Source organism: Tauraco erythrolophus, chromosome 10 (genome assembly GCF_009769465.1).
Source record: "Tauraco erythrolophus isolate bTauEry1 chromosome 10, bTauEry1.pri, whole genome shotgun sequence".
In the NCBI taxonomy this organism is placed as follows: domain Eukaryota; kingdom Metazoa; phylum Chordata; class Aves; order Musophagiformes; family Musophagidae; genus Tauraco; species Tauraco erythrolophus.
The window spans coordinates 777,146-795,645 of NC_141474.1; the positions used below are offsets into that span (position 1 = coordinate 777,146).

General features: G+C 40.3%; 1 protein-coding gene across 2 annotated transcripts in view; it reads left to right on the plus strand.

Moving 5' to 3' along the window:
* Positions 1-18,105, plus strand: part of BRINP3 (BMP/retinoic acid inducible neural specific 3) — a 216,519-nt gene extending 198,414 nt beyond the window's left edge. For both annotated transcript variants that reach the window (XM_086617402.1, XM_086617403.1), the window contains one exon: positions 16,989-18,105. In XM_086617402.1, the coding sequence (XP_086473528.1) occupies positions 16,989-18,105 (1,117 nt within the window). The remainder of the gene's footprint in view (positions 1-16,988) is intronic.
* Positions 18,106-18,500: the final 395 nt, after the last annotated feature.

Below are 18,500 nucleotides of genomic sequence, written 5' to 3' on the forward strand. Positions count from 1 at the left end.
CTTCCAAGTAGCAGCATGTTAGTTTCACGAAGGAGGAATTTAAAAGAGACTGAAATGTTTGTGGGTTTGTTTTGGTTTTTTTGTTTGTTTTTTTTTTTATAAATTACACTCCCTTAAATAAAAATCACAAGGTATTAAGGAAGAAGTTCTTAATGAGATTTTCCTTCTACCTTTGGTATTACGGTATATAAAAAAAATACAATAACGAGGAGGGGATCAACTCAACAGAATAAGTTTGAATATCTAGATAAATAACGTACCAGAAGTAATATGTTCTTTCTTTGCAACAAGAGTTGTCACTTCTTTAGGATATCGTTTATAGTCGATTATCCTTCACGGGGAGGGGATTTGTGCCAGGCCCATTGCTACACTCCAGCATCCATGTTTTGCTGATTCAGAAAATAAAACTATGAACAAAACAGACTGCCCCAACTAGAAAAAAAAATGCAAAGTTCAATTATATATTTGACATATACTGACAAGTTTTAGTTTTTGACAGAGTTACAAAGTGTTATACAGGAGTTAATGAACTTCAAAACAACTTCAGTGGTGGTACACAGCACAATTGCATGTTTTCACATGGTGCTGCCAGAAGAAATTCAAAGGGGTTACCATGAGGTGTTACAGAATCTGGCTTCTGCCACCAACATCACAATTTCTTGTGGATTATTCCAATCAGAGTGAGCTAGTTATATTGACGAGCGGAAAGTACAAAGGTTGCAGCAATCTGCAGGAAGGATTTTTATTCAGAATTGCATATGTATATTTCTTTTTCTCAGCAATCATTCAACAGTTGGTGGGGAAGGGAGAATAGTTCTATAAGGTAAATCACTTTATCTTTGTGTAATTGTATATACTGCAAAAGAAATTTGCACAGCTTTCTCAGGTGGGACTTTGGTCCCTCACTCGCACTTACCGATACTAATTTTCCTTTTTTGTGGATCAATGTGCAGAAAATTGTCCTTTTGTTGACCCATTGTCAGCCTTTCTATCAACTTACACATTGCATTTCAAGCTGTGGGTTTGTTTGTTTGTTTAAGGAAGACAAAAATGTCAGAAGAGATGAAATTACTTGATATTTGCTTATAAGCATTATTATTATACTGTCTCATCATTTATATTATATATATGCAACGTCTGGTCATTTCTATTAATACTTTCCTGTTTATGACCATTACACAAGTGATATCTTATTACAAGAATTACACATTATTAATCGAAATACACGCTGTTTTTAAAAACAGTGTGATACACTTTTCCAGACAGCCTTTAATTTTGCTTCAGAAATTCAAGGTATCCTTACAATTTATTCAAACAGAATTCATGGCAGAAAAGCAAACCTTTATTCTGCGAAGTACTTTGTGCCTTTATTAAAAATTTAAGGGTTTTCTCAAAATTATAGTTATTTTATTATTTTCGGTTATTATAACATGAGAAGAATAAAGCACACTGAGCTCAGAATCTTATTTTATTATTTTTTTTTAATATCATGATGAGTGAGGTATGAATATAGCACTAAGTTTTGTATTCTTTAATTAAAACCATTACTCTTTAAAACCATTTACTCTTCCTTGCTTTGGTGCAATGCTTCTGATTCTGCACAGTGGAAGACAATGACACATTATTGCTGTTTATATTACAGTAACGTCTAGAGGCAACTGAATTTATCATCCAAATAAACAAACAGTGGGAAAAAAATTAGGATCATTACCAAAGCAAAAGGACAAGTGACTTGTCCAGTCATGGTCATATAGAAAGATGGTGAAGGAGACAGGAATGGAATACAGATTTTCTCTACGTCCATAATTATAGCTGTAACAAATTTTACAAGAACAGAAAAGGAAATTCTTTTATCATTTATATATTTCAGTTATTTGTATCTGGGAATAAGGGTGCCTGAAATAGGAATAGAGGTCCTGTCTCAAAACCAGTAGGAAAATAGGAAATGATAAAAGTATCAGTTTCACAGATGTAATCATGGACTTGCCTTTCTGCTACTGGCTGTTAAGGAGGTTCTGATTTTACCTGTAGTAACAAGGTGGAATTTCAGAAAATCATACAATTGATGGCTGATTTTTCTGGTACTAAATCTCTTTCCACATCCACATTTACCACTCACCAAGATTGAAACTTTGGATGCTTTGGTCAGCACAGGGGGTTTTTTGTTTGTTTTGGTATGGTTTAGAGTCACACTACCAACCACTCTTTCACCTGATTTTTAATTATCCTACAAAATATTTGAAAGCTTCCAGCTCAGAAGTTAACTCATCTCTGAACTTTGTATTTCACTCCCGTTTTGAATAAAATACTCCAAGAACATGGATGCTTCCCCCTATCCTGAGTACAACATTAAAACATACAGTAAACGTTTTTCAATAGTTTTTGTGATCTGCTCCATTACATACAGAGACCTTTCAGTAAAGTCGACTTTTTGTACTAATTCTAGAATTTCCACTGCAAACTAGAGTTATTGTTGCAAATGATGTTCATAGCTACAGCTTAGAATATCTTTGAACTTGTGCATTTGGCCTTGGGATGTCTCTTGACGAGGGAATCCTGGTGGTCTTAGTAGCCCCTACTGGCTCAATTTCTCCTGCAAATTAAGTGTTCGAATTAGGTTTATGCCAGCATATAAAAACAGACTGATGAAACTCTGTCCTCATAATTATACTACGGTTGCTTCATAGCATTATGTATTTTAAAACCCCCTAAATTTGCTACTTTTGCACTTCCACCTCACATTATTCAGTGGAAGATATTTTTATTTCAAAATCCCGTTTATTTTTTTCTCCTTTTTCTACACTAGAGTGTTCCTTCCCTTCAGTTCACTCACTGTTACATCTACCTTGTGAGCACTTGAACACAGAGCAAAGAGCTTCAAGTGGCGATTGCTCAAGCAATATTAATGTGAACCTCTTTCAAAGCTAATAAATCCAGCAGGGAAAGGCTGGCAACAGTGCAGGGAAACAGTCAGGCAACACCACATATCGGTACGGACTGGGGGATGAATGCACTGAGAGCAGCCCTCAGGAGAAGGACTTGGGGGTGCTGTTTGAGGAGAAGCTCAAGATAAGCCGGCACCGTGTGCTGGCAGCCCAGAAAGTCAACTGTATCCTGGGCTGCATCCAGAGCAGCGTGGGCAGCAGGTTGAGGGAGGGGATTCTGCCCCTCTGCTCTGCTCTCAGGACACCCCACCTTCAGTGCTGCATTCAGCTCTGTGGTCCTCAGCATCAGAAAGACGTGGACCTGTTGGAGCGGGTCCAGAGGAGGGCCATGAAAATGACCCAAGGGCTGAAACACCTTCCTATGAAGACAGGCTGAGAGAGTTGGAGTTGTTCAGCTTGGAGAAGAGAAGCCTCCAGGGAGACCTTATTGTGTACTTTCAATACATAAAGTGGGCTTATTAGAAAGATGAGAAGAGACTTTTTATAAAGGCCTATAGTGATAGAACAAAGTGCAATGGTTTTAAACTGGAAGAGGGTAAATTTAGACTGGACATAAAGAATAAATTTTTTTAGGATGAGGGTGATGGGACACTGCAACAGGTCATGCAGAGAAGTTGTAGATGCCCCATCCCTGGAAGTGTTCAAGGTCAGGTTGGATGAGGCTTTGGGCAACCTGGTGTAGTGGAAGGTGTCCCTGCCCGTGGCAGGGGGGTTGGAACTAGATGATCTTTGAGGTCCCTTCCAACCCAAACCATTTCTGTGATTCTATGATTCTATGATTGTTTACAGTTGTGTATGTGGCATTATCAGGCCCTTATTTTACCTATAGCTGTAAAAGTAGAGGCAGGGTCTACTTTCAGTTTGTCCAGTTTCATGACACTTCCTTAGTTTTCCCTCACACAAAAAAAGCTGATTATGTTACAAGAAGCTTAGTTGTTATTTTTCACATATCTTAAAGGGGCATATTAATCTGATTATCACTTCCCTTAGCAAGTTTGCAGATGACACTAAATTGGGAGGTAGCATTGATCTGCCTGAGGGTCGGGAGGCTCTACAGAGGGACCTGGACAGACTGGATCGATGGGCCGAGGCCAACTGTATGAAATTCAACAAGACCAAGTGCCGGGGCCTGCACTTGGGCCACAACAACCCCCTGCAGCGTTCTGGGCTTGGGGAAGTGTGGCTGGAAAGCTGCACAGCAGAGAAGGACCTGGGGGTGCTGGTTGACAGCCGAGTGAACATGAGCCAGCAGTGTGCCCAAGCAGCCAAGAAAGCCAACGGGATCCTGGCATGGATCAGAAACAGTGTGGCCAGCAGGAGCAGGGAAGTCACTGTCCCCCTGTACTCAGCACTGGTGAGGCCACACCTTGGGTACTGTGTCCAGTTTTGGGCCCCTCACTTCAAGAAGGACGTTGAGGTGCTGGAGCGGGTTTGGAGAAGAGCAACAAAACTAGTGAAGGGTTTGGAGAACTTGTCTATGAGGAGCAGCTGAGGGAGCTGGGACTGGTCAGTCTGGAGAAGAGGAGGCTCAGGGGGGACCTTATTGCTCTCTACAATTCCCTGAAAGGAAGTTGCAGGGAGATGGGGGTCGGTCTCTTCTCCCACGTTATGAATGACAGGACGAGAGGGAATGGCCTCAAGTTGCGCCAAGGGAAATTTAGGTTGGATATCAGGAAAAATTTCTTTCCAGAGAGGGTTGTGAAGTATTGGAACAGGCTGCCCAGGGAGGTGATGGAGTCCCCATCCCTGGAGGTGTTTAAAAACCGTGTGGATTTGGTGTTGAGGAACATGGTTTAGGGACCCTGACAGTGCAGGGTGAATGGCTGGACTAGATGATCTTGAAGGTCTCTTCCAACCAGACGATTCTATGATTCTATGATACATCTAGATAAGCTTTTTATAACTTCATAATTGTTTTTATAATTACATTTTAACATATATCTTGAAAAGTCTACCTAAAATTCTACTGAATTATGGGTAATCTGTGGCCCAAGATGAGTTTTGCACTCATCTGATGCTATAAACACAAATACACACATACGTAGATACATAACACATGAGTAGCTTCAAGTATGCATGGCTTTGTTTGGTTGGTGGGTTTTTTGTTTGGTTGTGTTTTGTTGGGGTTTTTTTGCTTGTTTTTTGGTGTTTTTTTTTTTGTTGTTGTTTTGGTTTTTTATTTGGGTGGTTGGGGTTTTTTGGCGTATGTGTGGCATCTTTCTTCCTCCTGTACATGAAAACTCATATTTTTCCCTAACACCTCTGATTCCTTTCATTCTGCTTTTGACACGATTAATTAATTTCACTGATATTTCCTTTGTCCCTGCTGTGCTATGGATCATTATTTAGCAAAAGCTCTCAAAGCTTGTCTCTGATTTGAACCTCTTTAAATAAATAGCTAGTACTACAAAGCAGTTTCATTCCTATTTCAATATAGCACAATGGTCATTATGATTATAGCTCTGGTCAAAAAATGGTGGGCATGTGGTCTTCAAATGTTTTTTCTATAACCCTTGCTTGGTGTGCCTGGCCAAAGTGTTTTATACTAGAAAAACTTTGCTATGAGAATTAAAAGGGTGCAAAATTAGTGTAGTTAAATCTACAAAACTTTGTAACTAATTTCGTAACTAGAAATGTCCTCTCAAATATTAAGTATTTTAATGTCAAGTATTGCTTAGTCTGGAATATCATGCAACTCATGGCAGTTTTGTTCTATGAGGTGTGATAGATTTAGATAATTTAATATAGGGGCTTAATTCCTCTACCTCTCATAATACAAGGACTATCTGCAGTTTAAAAGTGACATACATTACTTGTTTTAAAATATAGAGTACCAGCCTTAAGAAGGGTGATGGGGGTGGAAAACAGCTGCAGAATAGCAGCACGAGGTCTGGAGGATCTACAAAGATTCTTCTTAAGTGTGGTTAACAGAGAGGAACAAGGTATTTTGCTTCCACAAATCAACATATATTCAGTTTAGATTGCTATTAATTCCAGAAACATAATCCCAGAATCATCAAGTCCCTTTCCTGTAGCATAACCACTATAGAGGAGTTGCACCAAGCTAGATTTCTTGAGTTCCTTCATCCACTTCTATGCTGGAAACTATTTTAGCACACAGAAACAACATTTCCATAAACATTTCATAGCTAATTAATATCCTTTCTGTGTATGTTAATAGGGGATTTTTAGCAAAGGCATCCCTCTGGGCAGAGGCTTTTCTTTCCTTTATATACATTTAGAGAAGCATCATATTCTTGCTCTACTTCACAGGATGCTTACCTTGTTTTTACCATGGGCCACAACGCTAGCTTGGACCTTTAGATCAGCTTTGAAGTATCTGGCTCGGGTGGAGCCAGCTGCCAAGTTTTACCTTGATTCCCAGAAGAAAATTTCATTCATATAAAGCCCGTTATCAAATTCAGTAGCAATTAATGTTCTTGTTATGAATCACGGCACAGAAACGAAGTACGTGGAGTCTTATTTGTCCTTCCCAAGAGGTTCTCCCACAAGATCAAGAGTAGGACATTTTAGAGATGCCTGTAAGTGCATTTGGTGTTGATATTGCTGTCTTACAGATTTATACTGGACTCAGCCTCCAAAGGAGGGAAAAATAGGTAATGGGTATTTTACTGCCTATGCACTTCTTGTTAAATTGTCTCCATTTTTTTACTTAGCATCTGCCTCACTGAGTACTCATCATCTGCTACTGAGCCATCTGATGTACAACAGATGTTAAGCACTTAGTGAGGCAGAGAAGGAGGTAAAAGTGTCATATCATGATTAAATACTTGCTACAGCTATTATATAGGGTGACCATACTGCTTTGTTCCTATGTTTAATGTTACAGTGTATTGAACAAGAGTAAGCACATGGTTTGGATTAAACTTGCAACTGCTATTGTTCAAATAAATTAATTTTTTTTTGAAAGTAATTTCATTGCAAAAAAAAATTGCAAAATATTTTAAATACACTTAAGAATTCAGAATCGGAGAGCATTTCATAAAGAGGTAATGCAGTGCAACTTCATGTGGCATTATTTTACCTACCAAAACACTTATGTCTGTCATTAAGATGATTCTCATCAGAAACTTGGCTGATGGTAACTGATACATTAACTTCCATAGGATTATTCTATTTTTTCTCATGCTTGTGTAAATGTGAGATTGCATGGCAGGCTTTCTTTATCCTGTAAGTATTCTAGCTGAAAGCATGGTAGCCAACTACTTATGCATCCTCTGCAACAGAAGATACAAGAGAGTCTCATCATCCAGCAACAGCAGCCTGATCTTGTAGTGTAGTAGGGAAAGGGCTGGATATAAAAAGGTGGAGTTGGACCTGTTGTTAAACCATAATTAGTTAGCAATCTGTTTCCCAGTACATTTTAAGAATTGAGAAAATTTGTCGAATATTGTCACACACAACTAGGTATGTTATATTGATGTATATGATTAAACCAATTAAACAGGGAAGGAGGGACATGTCCATCCACAAAGGAGAGGTGGTTCATGACTGGAAACTCTTCACAGTTAAAGGTGAGACTGAAATCTCAGAATAGTAGAGAGCCATTTTAGTGGTCTTAACTATGGGTAAGAGTACGTGATTTGTACGGGTTTTCTGGCTCAGTGTTCTACACTGCACAAGTCAGAGCTTCAGGAGCAGGAGTCAGAGCTTGAGGATCTACTTCCTATCAAGACAACAGATATAAAACTAACAGGACAATCAATAATATTTATATTTTCATAGAGATTCCACCTTGGACATCTCTTTTGTAACTTTGTGATGCTTTTGAAAAGTTGATTTCAATGGCTCAATATTAATAAACAAAAGAAGTCTTAAAAAAATTCCAAAGAATTCCCAGGGAGCTCTAATTCATTATATAATTTGATAAGAAGTATCCTATACTTATCAAGTATTTTATTTAATTAAATTAAATATTGCTTCATTTCTAAGGCGAAGTTGTGATTTCAAGTGTATGATTCACCAAAAATGGCTTTTGATTATAGATTATCACATAATTTGGCATGATGGTGAAGGTGCAGATATTTTAAGCATCCCATTTTGATTTGAAGCTCATCGAAGTAAATAGGAAGATTCTTGCTTCTTTCACTAGGTCTGGAAGTCAGAAGTTCTATATTTCAGTGTTTGGAAAACCAACTGTCGTGGTTTAGCCCAGCTGGCAACTAAGCACCACGCGGCCACTCGCCCACTCCTCCCCACCAGTGGGACGGAGAAGAGAAATACAACAAAAGGCTCAAGTGTTGAGACAAGGACAGGGAGGGATCAATCACTAATTACGGTCACAGGCAAAGCAGACTCGACTTGGGGAAAAATCAATTTAATTCATTACCGGTCACATCAGAGAAGGATAATAAGAAACAAAGCCAGATCTTAAAGACACCTTCCCCTCATCCCTCTCTTCTTCCCAGCTCTACACCCTTTCCTCGGTGGCGCAGGGGGACGGGGAATGGGGGTTGCAGGTCAGTTCGTCACACATTGTTTCTGCTGCTCCTTCCTCCTCAGGGGGAGGACTCCTCACTCTCTTCCCCTGCTCCGCCATGGCTTCCCTTCCTACAGAAGACAGTTCTCCACAAAACTCTCCGATGTGAGTCCTTCCCTTGGGCTGCAGCTCTTCACAAACTGCTCCAGTGCAGGTCCCTCCCTCAAGATGCCGTCCTTTACCAACAGGCTGCTCCAGCGCAGGCTTTTCCACAGAGTCACAGCCTTTTTTGGCACAGCTACCTGCTCCGTCATGGGGTCCTCCATGGCTTCACAGACTGCCCCACCGTTAATCTCCATGGGCTGCAGTGGGGCCGCTGCCATCTCACCACGGGCTGAAATCTCAGCTCTGGCACCTCCTCCCACTCCATCTTCACTGACCTGGTGTTCGCAGAGCTGTTTCTCACATCTCACTCCTCTCTCCGCTGCAGCTGTGCTGGGCCCAACTGGCCCAGAAAATTCTGTCTGCCCCAGCAGGGCAAACTCCACCCAGTGGGTGCTCCAGGAGCAGGGAACTTTGGAGCACTCCAAGCCACTCCAAGCCTCTGTTACTGCCCTCCCACCAGGCAAGGGGTGGAGGAGGGCAGCCTGGCACAGCCAGCCACCCATGCCCTCTCCCTCTCTCTGCTGCAGGTCCTGCATGGCCCATGTTTCTTTGTTGCCTCTTAACACATGTTATTCACAGAGGTGCTGGTTGAGTCGGCCCTGGCCAGAGGTGGGTCCCACTTGGCCAGAAGTGGGTCCAACTTGGAGCCAGGGACGCTTCCAGCAGCTTCTCACAGGAGCCATCCCTGTAGCCCCTCCCCCCCCACCAAAACCCTGCCGCACAAACTCAACACACTGACACGTCAGGCCAGTAAATATAATTTTCCAAATCAAATAACAATGTTTGCGATGTCATTAAAATAAGAACTGGGGAGCTCTTTCAGCCCTCCCTCAGAAGATAATTGTCTTAATTTATTTATTGACTTCTATAAACAAAAAGCGACTGCTCAAGATAAGCAGCCTTTGTCACTAGTCCCCCATTAACACAATGAGAATATAAATGATTAAATAAAACTGATTAAAGGTAAAAGAACACTGGGAATGTGTACGGGACAATGTGGTGAGGAATGGAAGGAAGTACCAAGCATTCATTACACCCGAAGAGAAGAATAAAAGTATAATAAATTTTGAACAAGGCCTCTTACTGACTTTAATCTGGGTTTCAGGAGCTTAAAGGCAGAGATTCAGATTCTGTCCCTATTAAAGTAAACAGGAGTTTTTCCTAGTGACTTCTGTAGACCTCAAATATCAACTCAGCTTTGAAAAAAAAAAAAAAAAAAGAAATACTGGGATAATACAACGAAGTCCTATGACAGAGTTAATAAGCATTTTTCTTTCTGGCATCAGACTAAGGAGTCGATCTCCTTAGTTTGAATATGCCATTTGGTGAATAATGGAAAAAAGGATTTAGGAGTGGCATTCTCTAGTTTGCATAGAGTAGGTAGACAACCAAACTTAAAATTTACAGAATAATTAGCTCTAGTATAGTAGAAAAAGGAAATCTAATGCATGACATCAAGCAATAACTGACACTGACTGAATCTTATGTGAAGAAAAGAATTACCTAGAAGAAAAGTGAGATATTTTTGTCTCACACTAAGTGCACTGAGCTTCAAAAACATTCCCACACTCCGCCATTGTCTGGAGGCAACGGCAAAATTATCTAAGAGAAAAAAGAAAAGTGATCCCTTTAAAATGCAAAAAGATATTTAACTGAGGTTTTGATTTACCTTGAACAGTTTTTCATGTTAATGATGTTTTCAGAACTACATGGCATAGTATAGGAGTAGTTACTGAATTAGAATGTCTGTCATTTGTGTGAAGTTTTTGGTCAACTTGCAACTGAGGTCCTTGTGGAGGACATAATACAACTCAGTGGTCATGATTGGTCTAGGACGGTCTTGTATAACAAGCTCAGGAAAAGTAGGAAAATCTTGGATGGCTTATACATTATCCAACAAGAGGGATTCCTCGGTATCAGAGATCTACAGACACTGAGGTAGGGCAGCACCTTAAAATATGAAGTTGTAGAAGTACATAAAAATCTCTAAAGCAGTATACTTATGTACTGATTTTAATACTTCCAATAATATTGTTAGCAATTCTTTTAAAAATTCCACCTACAAGTAAAATGAAAACAGAATCATAGAATAATTTAGGTTGTAATGGACCTTTGCAACCTATTTGCCCAAACCTGGGTCACCTTCAAGATCTGTTCAAGGCCTTGGACCATCAAGTTTTTAACATCTCCAATAGTGGAGATTCCCTGTCTCACTTATCAGCTTCTTACAGTGTTTGGCCAACCTCACAATGAAGAATTTTTCCTTTTCTCTAATTAAAATTGTTTTGCTACAAATTTTGAGCACTGTTTCTTGTCCTTTTTCTGTGCATCTTGGGGAAGTATCTGGGCCGATCTTCTTTGCATCCTTTCAGAATCTATATGGAAACAGCATTTACGTCCTCCTTCAGTCTTATGCTTTTCAGCCTAAAAAAAATCCCGTTCCTTCAGGCTTTTCTCATATGTTATGTGCTTCTGCACTATGAACATCTTGGTGGCCCTTCACTGGAGTTGCTCCAGCCTGCTGGTAACTCTCTTGTACAGATGATTTAAATCCAGACACAATGTCCCAGATGCCATCTTACAGGTATCAGATACGGGGGAGTATTTGCTGCCCTGGACCTGTTGGCTCTGCTAAAGTACTGGGTCTTCTTTGCCACAAGGCAGTAGTCCTAGCTCATGTTCAGCTGTTCAGCTTCACATTTGCTAGGATCTCAGATGCTTTTCTGTAAAGATGTTTTCTAGGCAACATACCCAGCCTGAACAGTTTCATAGGTTTTCCTGGTTCCAGGTGCAAAACTTCGCATTTCTCTGCTTTAGAAGAGATCTTATTAGATAAAAGCAAGGCAAAGACACTAAATATATTAGTCATTTCTGTTACCAGGGCTTCTTTCTCAGCAGCAGGCCTCTGTTTTCCTTGGTCTGACTCTTGCTGAAAACGTACATTTAGAAGTCCTTCTTATCATTCACATTGCTCATTCATTACAAAACAGGCTGGGTTTTGAAATGTCATGTGTTTTAATCACTGTATGTCCAGGCCATGTTTCTGTAGTCCTCCCAAGGAGACTTTAAGAACTGTTGATTTAGGTAGATTTCTTGGTATTTGAGCTCAGACAGGAGTTCCCTGTGCATCCAAGCCAGCCTCCTACTGTGCCTGCTCAACTTCCTGCACATCCAAAAGGACTATTGTGCTATAAGGACATCATTCTTGAAGACCAACCACATCACCTTGACTGTTTTACCTTTTAGGTAGCCTCAGCTGGTACTCAATCTACTAATTCTCTGAACAAGATAAAGGCTGTTCTCCTGAAGACCAGGATAACTATTCTGTTACTTACCTCCCTCGCTTCCTCTAGTAGTTTTGGTTTGACCATCCTGCAATCAGTGTAGCCAAAGCTGCCATCAGCTTTCACATCTTTAAACAGTTCCTCCCTATTTGTGAGTAGCAGCTCCAGTGGAGCATTTTCCCTATTCAGCTCCTTCAATACCTGCATAAAAAAATTATCCTCGATGCATTTCATTGCCCTCCAAGATTGTTTGTATCCTGTCATATTACCCCATCACCAACATTGCTGCTGGAATGGTTGAAGTCCCCCATGAACATTAGGGCCTGTGGTCATGTTGCTTCCTCAGGTTGGTTAAGGAAGGTTTCATTCACTTGCTTTTCTTGATCTTCTGGTCTGTAGCAGATTCTGATGACAGTCTCTCTATTACTGGGCTCTCCTCTGATCCCAGCCATTAGGATCTTGGCCAGATCATGGCTCGTTCAATAGTAAAGTTTTAGTTCAAAGTACTCCTTTGTGTAGAGTGCAGCTATCTCCTCTGCCCACCTGTTCTCACTAAAGGGTGTCTGTTCATCCATCACAAGCACCATAGGCTAATCCCACCACACCTCTGTGATGCCAATGAAGTCATAGCATTGCAACTGTGCCCATGTCTTCTGCCTGTTTCCCACACTGTTTGCATCTGTCTAGGCACTTGAGATGAGTCCCTAGTTGTACTGCTTTCTGGTGGGAGTGTATTTCCCAGATGCTTTTTTCCCTAGTCTTCATTTTGGCTCCAGCCCTAAGCTAGCATTGCTTGAAGCCCTTCTCTCAGGATCAGCAAGCCTGTTGCTGAAGACGTCACCCATTATCTTCTGTTAGATCCTAGTTCTCCCCAACTGCCATCCAACCTCAAAGAGGATCCAGTGGCTGTAAAAGCCTGAACCCTGCCTATCTGACTGCAGCAGCTGTTCAGCCATGTGTTGACCTGTGGAAGGCATCTGCTTCTAACCAAGCCTTTCCCCTTGACTGCAGAGTCCAGAATTTTAAATGATCTTTTTTTTTTCTACAAGAAAAAGAAAGCTTTCAGAATGACATTCCAGTGTGAATTTATCTAATTAAGGATAAGTGGCTTAAATAAAGTAGATATTGCTGACATTTTATGTGCTTTCTCTTAATTTACTTAATTTACTTGAGTGAAAGCAATAAATTTACTGAGTAACAGTATTCCTTAATGACAACTTTAAAAAAAGCAGTCAAGTAAGGCAGTTGATTTCGTTTTTTAAAAAAGGATATACACTTGTAAACTGACTGAAGACAAACAAGTGTAAGTAGAGCTTCTTGAAATCTCTGTGGTTAAAATCAGGTTAAAGAGTCAGGTTAAAAGTTAAAAAGTTAAAGTTAAAATAAGGTAAAAAAAATAGCAAGTTATTGTTTTGAACTTTGTTTGGAATAAGAAAATCTTCCCTCTAAAGTTCTTGGTCTCCTTGCAACTGCTAATGGTCAAAATATAGTTGTTTTAATAAGCTAAATACTAAGTTATAAATTGGTAACCAATTTTCAGAAAGGAAACTTGCTTAATTGCACAGCTATGTAATTTCACACACTTTTGGACTGCTTCTTCTGTCCCTTAAGAAAAAAAAAAAGAAGGAAGGTAAGCTCATTAAAAATAAAAAGAACAAAAAAGTGACATTAGAGATTTTGATTCTCATAACAATGGAAACAGTAGAATAGATAGTTAATAAGGAAAAAAATACTTTAAGGACTATGTGGTTGAAGAAGTGAGTAACCCAAATCAAATCATCCCTTGCCAGTAAATTAATTTTGCTGGTGTGTATAGCTTTTTTCAACAACAGAAAATTCTCCCTTTCCAACAGTGCCATCTTCCTCACCAGATCTCCCTCTTCCCATCACCTCTGTTGACCTAGAGAATTCCTTCCCTGCTTTCCCAGCTTCCTTCTCTTCATCAGTCTCCAGTAGTGCCACAGTCTTCCTTTCTTTCTTTGCCTGGTGCACCCTGCATTCCAGATACTTGTCACATCTAACCATGCTCAGGTGTATCCACTAGAAGAGCAATACCTTTCTTTTCCAGAAACTTCTCAATATGAAAAAAAAAAAACGTGCAGAACATTCTTTGGCTTATTTCAATGCCAAATAATAAGGAAAATAATAAGTAGTAATACAACATATTAAAAAACCTTGCCAGTGACACCCAATACAGCTCAATAAAGCAATATTCAGCAAAGCACTCATTAAAATCTATGAGACAGTATGTAAAATTAAGCTCCAAGAATTCCTAGCTGGTGGGTAGTTTAAAGCTAACTGTGCCTGAGCTCCGAGCCAGGATGAATGCTTAGCCTCCAAGTCATACAGAAGTTTCTTGTCCATACTAGCACAATGCCAAATCCAAGATGCTAATCTCCGCTGAAAAACTAACATGGTCATGTGGCTCTGCTTGGCTTTGGAGCTCAGGCACAGTTAGCTTTTTTCTGCCTAGAATATATCATGTAAACACATCCTTAGGTGATACAAACTATATAGCACAGTTGATGTTTCGTGTGAGTGAGCCAAGCAGATTTAGTCTCTAGGTTGACACTCTGAGATGCACAGAAAATCTTTACAGTAAGTCTTCGCATGTTTATCCTCTGCCGAGATGAATTCAAAACCACAGCTGTAAACTCAGAGTTGGTCTATGCAAAATCAGATTTTCTGGAAATATACTCCTAATATATAACAAAACTTTTCAAAGGCATGGACTTCTCTTTAAAAGAGAAGTGGAAGAGGATGCTAAACTTCACATTTACAAATCAAATCAGTATCAGCTGTTGAAAGTGCTTACCCTTGATACAGTAGTCCTGTCATACCAACTGGGAGTAAGGGTAAAAGCAGAAAACTTGGAGATTAAAATCAAACAACATATTCTTGAAATCTGCCCAGATATCTGTCCAAGAGAACAAATCAAAATAAGGTAACGACTTTATGAAAGCTATTGCAAAGCAAATGGCATAACACAAAGATCTAAAGGAAAGTAAGACCATCAGGCTTTTATATCCTACATTCAGCAGCTTTTGGAACTCGGTCTCAGTTCTTAAGTAAGCATAGAGAGCCATAAGGAGTTGGGAAAAAGGTGTAATGAGAGACCTTTGAAAGGTTAGTTTCACTCCTTTGGACAAGGATCTTCTCAGGTTTGATTGCTGTGATGCGTCATAGGTCTAATAACGATAAGACAGACCATGTGAGACACAGCCTGCTGCAAAGATCATCCCATAATGGGAAGAAGGGTCACCACACACCTGAGCCGCTGCTCCTGTGAGCTGCCAGGGCAAGCTCAGTAGGTACAGATCACGGTCAAAACTTCCCAGAAAAAGTAGGCAGGAACTTCCCATTACATCTGGGAGAGAAATAGTTTTAATGTTCCATTCAGTTTTGGAGTAACTTTTATATCGTGACATTGACCTTGCTTGTAGAATGGACATTATGGTTTTTAATCAGGAAATTAGGTAAACTTGCCAAAATACTTTTGCTTTTATATTTACTTACATTTTAAGAAAATACTAGGAGATTATGCATATAAAAAAACCTCAACAACTGAAAACAACCACGATTCTCTCCCCCAACAAAAAAAAAAAGAGAGAGAAAGGGAAAACAAAAGATTGAACAAAGTCACCAGAGTATACAATGTCATTTTACTGATCTTAATTTTCGTGTTTCTAAAGAATCAGACTTTGAGATGGCATAGATTTTTAGTTTTAGCATTTATTTTATAGACAGGAAAAAAACCCACATAAATAAAGATTTCTGAACTACTCAATGCTTGAGAGAAATTCAAATGTGACTGAGAAAGTAAGTCAGCAGTGAATGAGGTTCTTGCATTTTCTCTTTGAAAAAATGCAATGAAAAGGAAAGAAATCGTACAACCATTGTCGCTCACGTGGAGACCATAGATCTGACTCTGCAGCAGCCAAAACAAGTTCTTTAAACTGTACATTGCTAGGATTAATAAGAGCTGCAAAATACAGCCAAAGAAAGAAGATAATTTTTCTCTTGACTACTCCCATGGAACTCCGTTGTTCCCATTGTCTGTCTTCTAGCACCTCTGCCTCATCAGCCTAAATGGTTGGTTTCAGCGTCTGTTTTCCCAGTGTGATGTAGGACATTAACTGTTGCTTCTAATGGAACCAAAACGAGGTGACAAGAATGACACTGAAGTGATCTTTTAATTTCATCTCCAGAGATGAAATGCAAACACAGCATGCTCATGCATGGCTTCCTGGGGGGGTATTGTTGTGCTGGAAATCGACTGGAGAATTAAGACTGAATCTATTTTGGGGTGCAGGGTCCTGTTTGCTATTCCAGGAAAGTATTTTGGCTCACTGTCTATAAATCAAAGCAGCTCCAGCCAGTAACAAGAAAGCTTGCAAGCTTACAAAAATCTTCGTGATGAAACAGAAAGATGGTACAGAGTTATACAGACTTAGATAAGTACAAAGCACCTCCCTGATCAAATAGCATGAGGGAAAAAGAAGTCTCAGCTGCACAGGATTGCAAGAGGTGAGTCTGAAGACAATTACAGAAAAATGACTCTTTGTCAGGCTTCCTTGTCGGAGATACAGCGAGAGCAAACGCGTGAACCAAATGCTATTGCTGTGCCTGTGAGTCTGTAAGGAAACTTTCCTTTTGTGAATTTGCATTGTTAAAAGGCGATTTATACACGTATTTATCTGACAGCAGGTGCTGCCATCTGACTCCAGTGCCTTAATCTGCTACTAAAACCTGCTTTATCTTTCTCTTTCTGACAAAAAATAACAAGGTTGTATCTATTGGAAAGGAACTTTTTACAAGGGCGTGTAGTGATAGGACAAGGGGCAATGGATTTAAACTGAAAGAGGGCAGATTTCTATTGGATATAAGGAAGAAATTTTTCACTTTGAGGGTGGTGAGGCACTGGCACAGGTTGCCCAGAGAAGTTGTAGATGCCCCATCCCTGGAAGTGTTCAAGGCCAGGTTGGATGAGACTTTGAGCAACCTGGTGCAGTGGAAGGTGTCCCTGCCCATGGCAGGGGAGTTGGAACTAGATGATCTTTGAGGTCCCTTCCAACCCAAACCATTCTGTGATTCTCTGATTCTATTGTGTGCAGGCCTCTCTTTGTGTTAAAATAAGTTATTTTATCATTGCAGATCTTCCAACTACTGGCTCAACCGCATCCAGTCCTTTCTCTACTGCAATGAAAACGGCCTCCTGGGAAGCTTTTCTGAAGAGACTCACACATGCACCTGCCCTAACGATCAGGTTGCCTGCCACGGGTTCCTTCCCTGCACGGTTGGAGATGGGTCTGCGTGCTCGAGCTGCGCTCCTGACAATCGCACCCGCTGCGGGAGCTGCAACGCCGGCTACATGCTGAGCCAGGGGCTTTGCAAGCCTGAAGTGGCCGAATCAACCGAGCACTACATTGGGTTCGAGACGGACCTTCAGGACCTGGAAATGAAGTATTTATTGCAGAAGACAGACCGGAGAATTGAGGTCCACGCCATTTTCATCAGCAACGACATGCGCCTCAACAGCTGGTTTGATCCTTCTTGGCGCAAGCGGATGCTCCTTACGCTCAAGAGTAACAAGTACAAGTCCAGCCTGGTCCATATGATACTGGGCCTCTCTCTTCAAATTTGCCTAACTAAAAACAGCACCTTAGAGCCCGTTCTTGCTGTTTACGTCAACCCGTTTGGGGGAAGCCACTCTGAGAGCTGGTTTATGCCTGTGAATGAAAATAATTTCCCAGACTGGGAGCGGACTAAACTGGACTTACCCCTTCAGTGTTATAACTGGACGCTGACTCTAGGCAACAAGTGGAAGACATTTTTTGAAACTGTACACATCTATTTGAGGAGTCGAATAAAGTCGAATGGTCCAAATGGCAATGAAAGCATCTACTACGAACCCCTGGAATTTATTGATCCCTCAAGAAATCTGGGCTACATGAAAATCAATAACATCCAAGTGTTTGGCTACAGCATGCACTTTGACCCAGAAGCAATTCGAGACTTGATTTTGCAGCTGGACTACCCCTATACTCAGGGATCACAGGACTCAGCACTTTTGCAGCTGTTAGAGATACGGGATCGTGTAAATAAACTCTCTCCACCTGGTCAACGTCGTCTAGATCTCTTCTCTTGCTTGCTCCGTCATAGACTCAAACTGTCTACCAGTGAAGTGGTGAGGATCCAATCTGCTTTGCAGGCCTTTAACGCCAAATTGCCAAACACAGTGGATTACGACACAACCAAATTATGTAGTTAACCATAAATGTGAAGCACAACACAAAACCTTGAAGGAGTTTTTACAGTGCTTTTGTGGAACAGTTTATGTTTGGAAGAGTAAATTTAAATTGTCTTTTCAATATCTGTCTTATATCAGTCAATACTGTTGGATGGCAATTTACACACATGAACTTGCTGACAATGAATATATTATACCTGCAGTTTTGGTTTATGAATGAAATAAATACTGACACCAGTCTAGAAGACATTCTACTTTTTACAATAAATTTCATTTGTAATTTTATATGTTCCGTGGCAATGCTTTTGTGCATTACATCCTCTAGAGGGAACATAGAAGGATACCAATAAAATTTTGTAGCTGAACAGTTATTAAAAAGAAATGCTGTGGGATTCTTTTTTCTTACACAAAAGTAG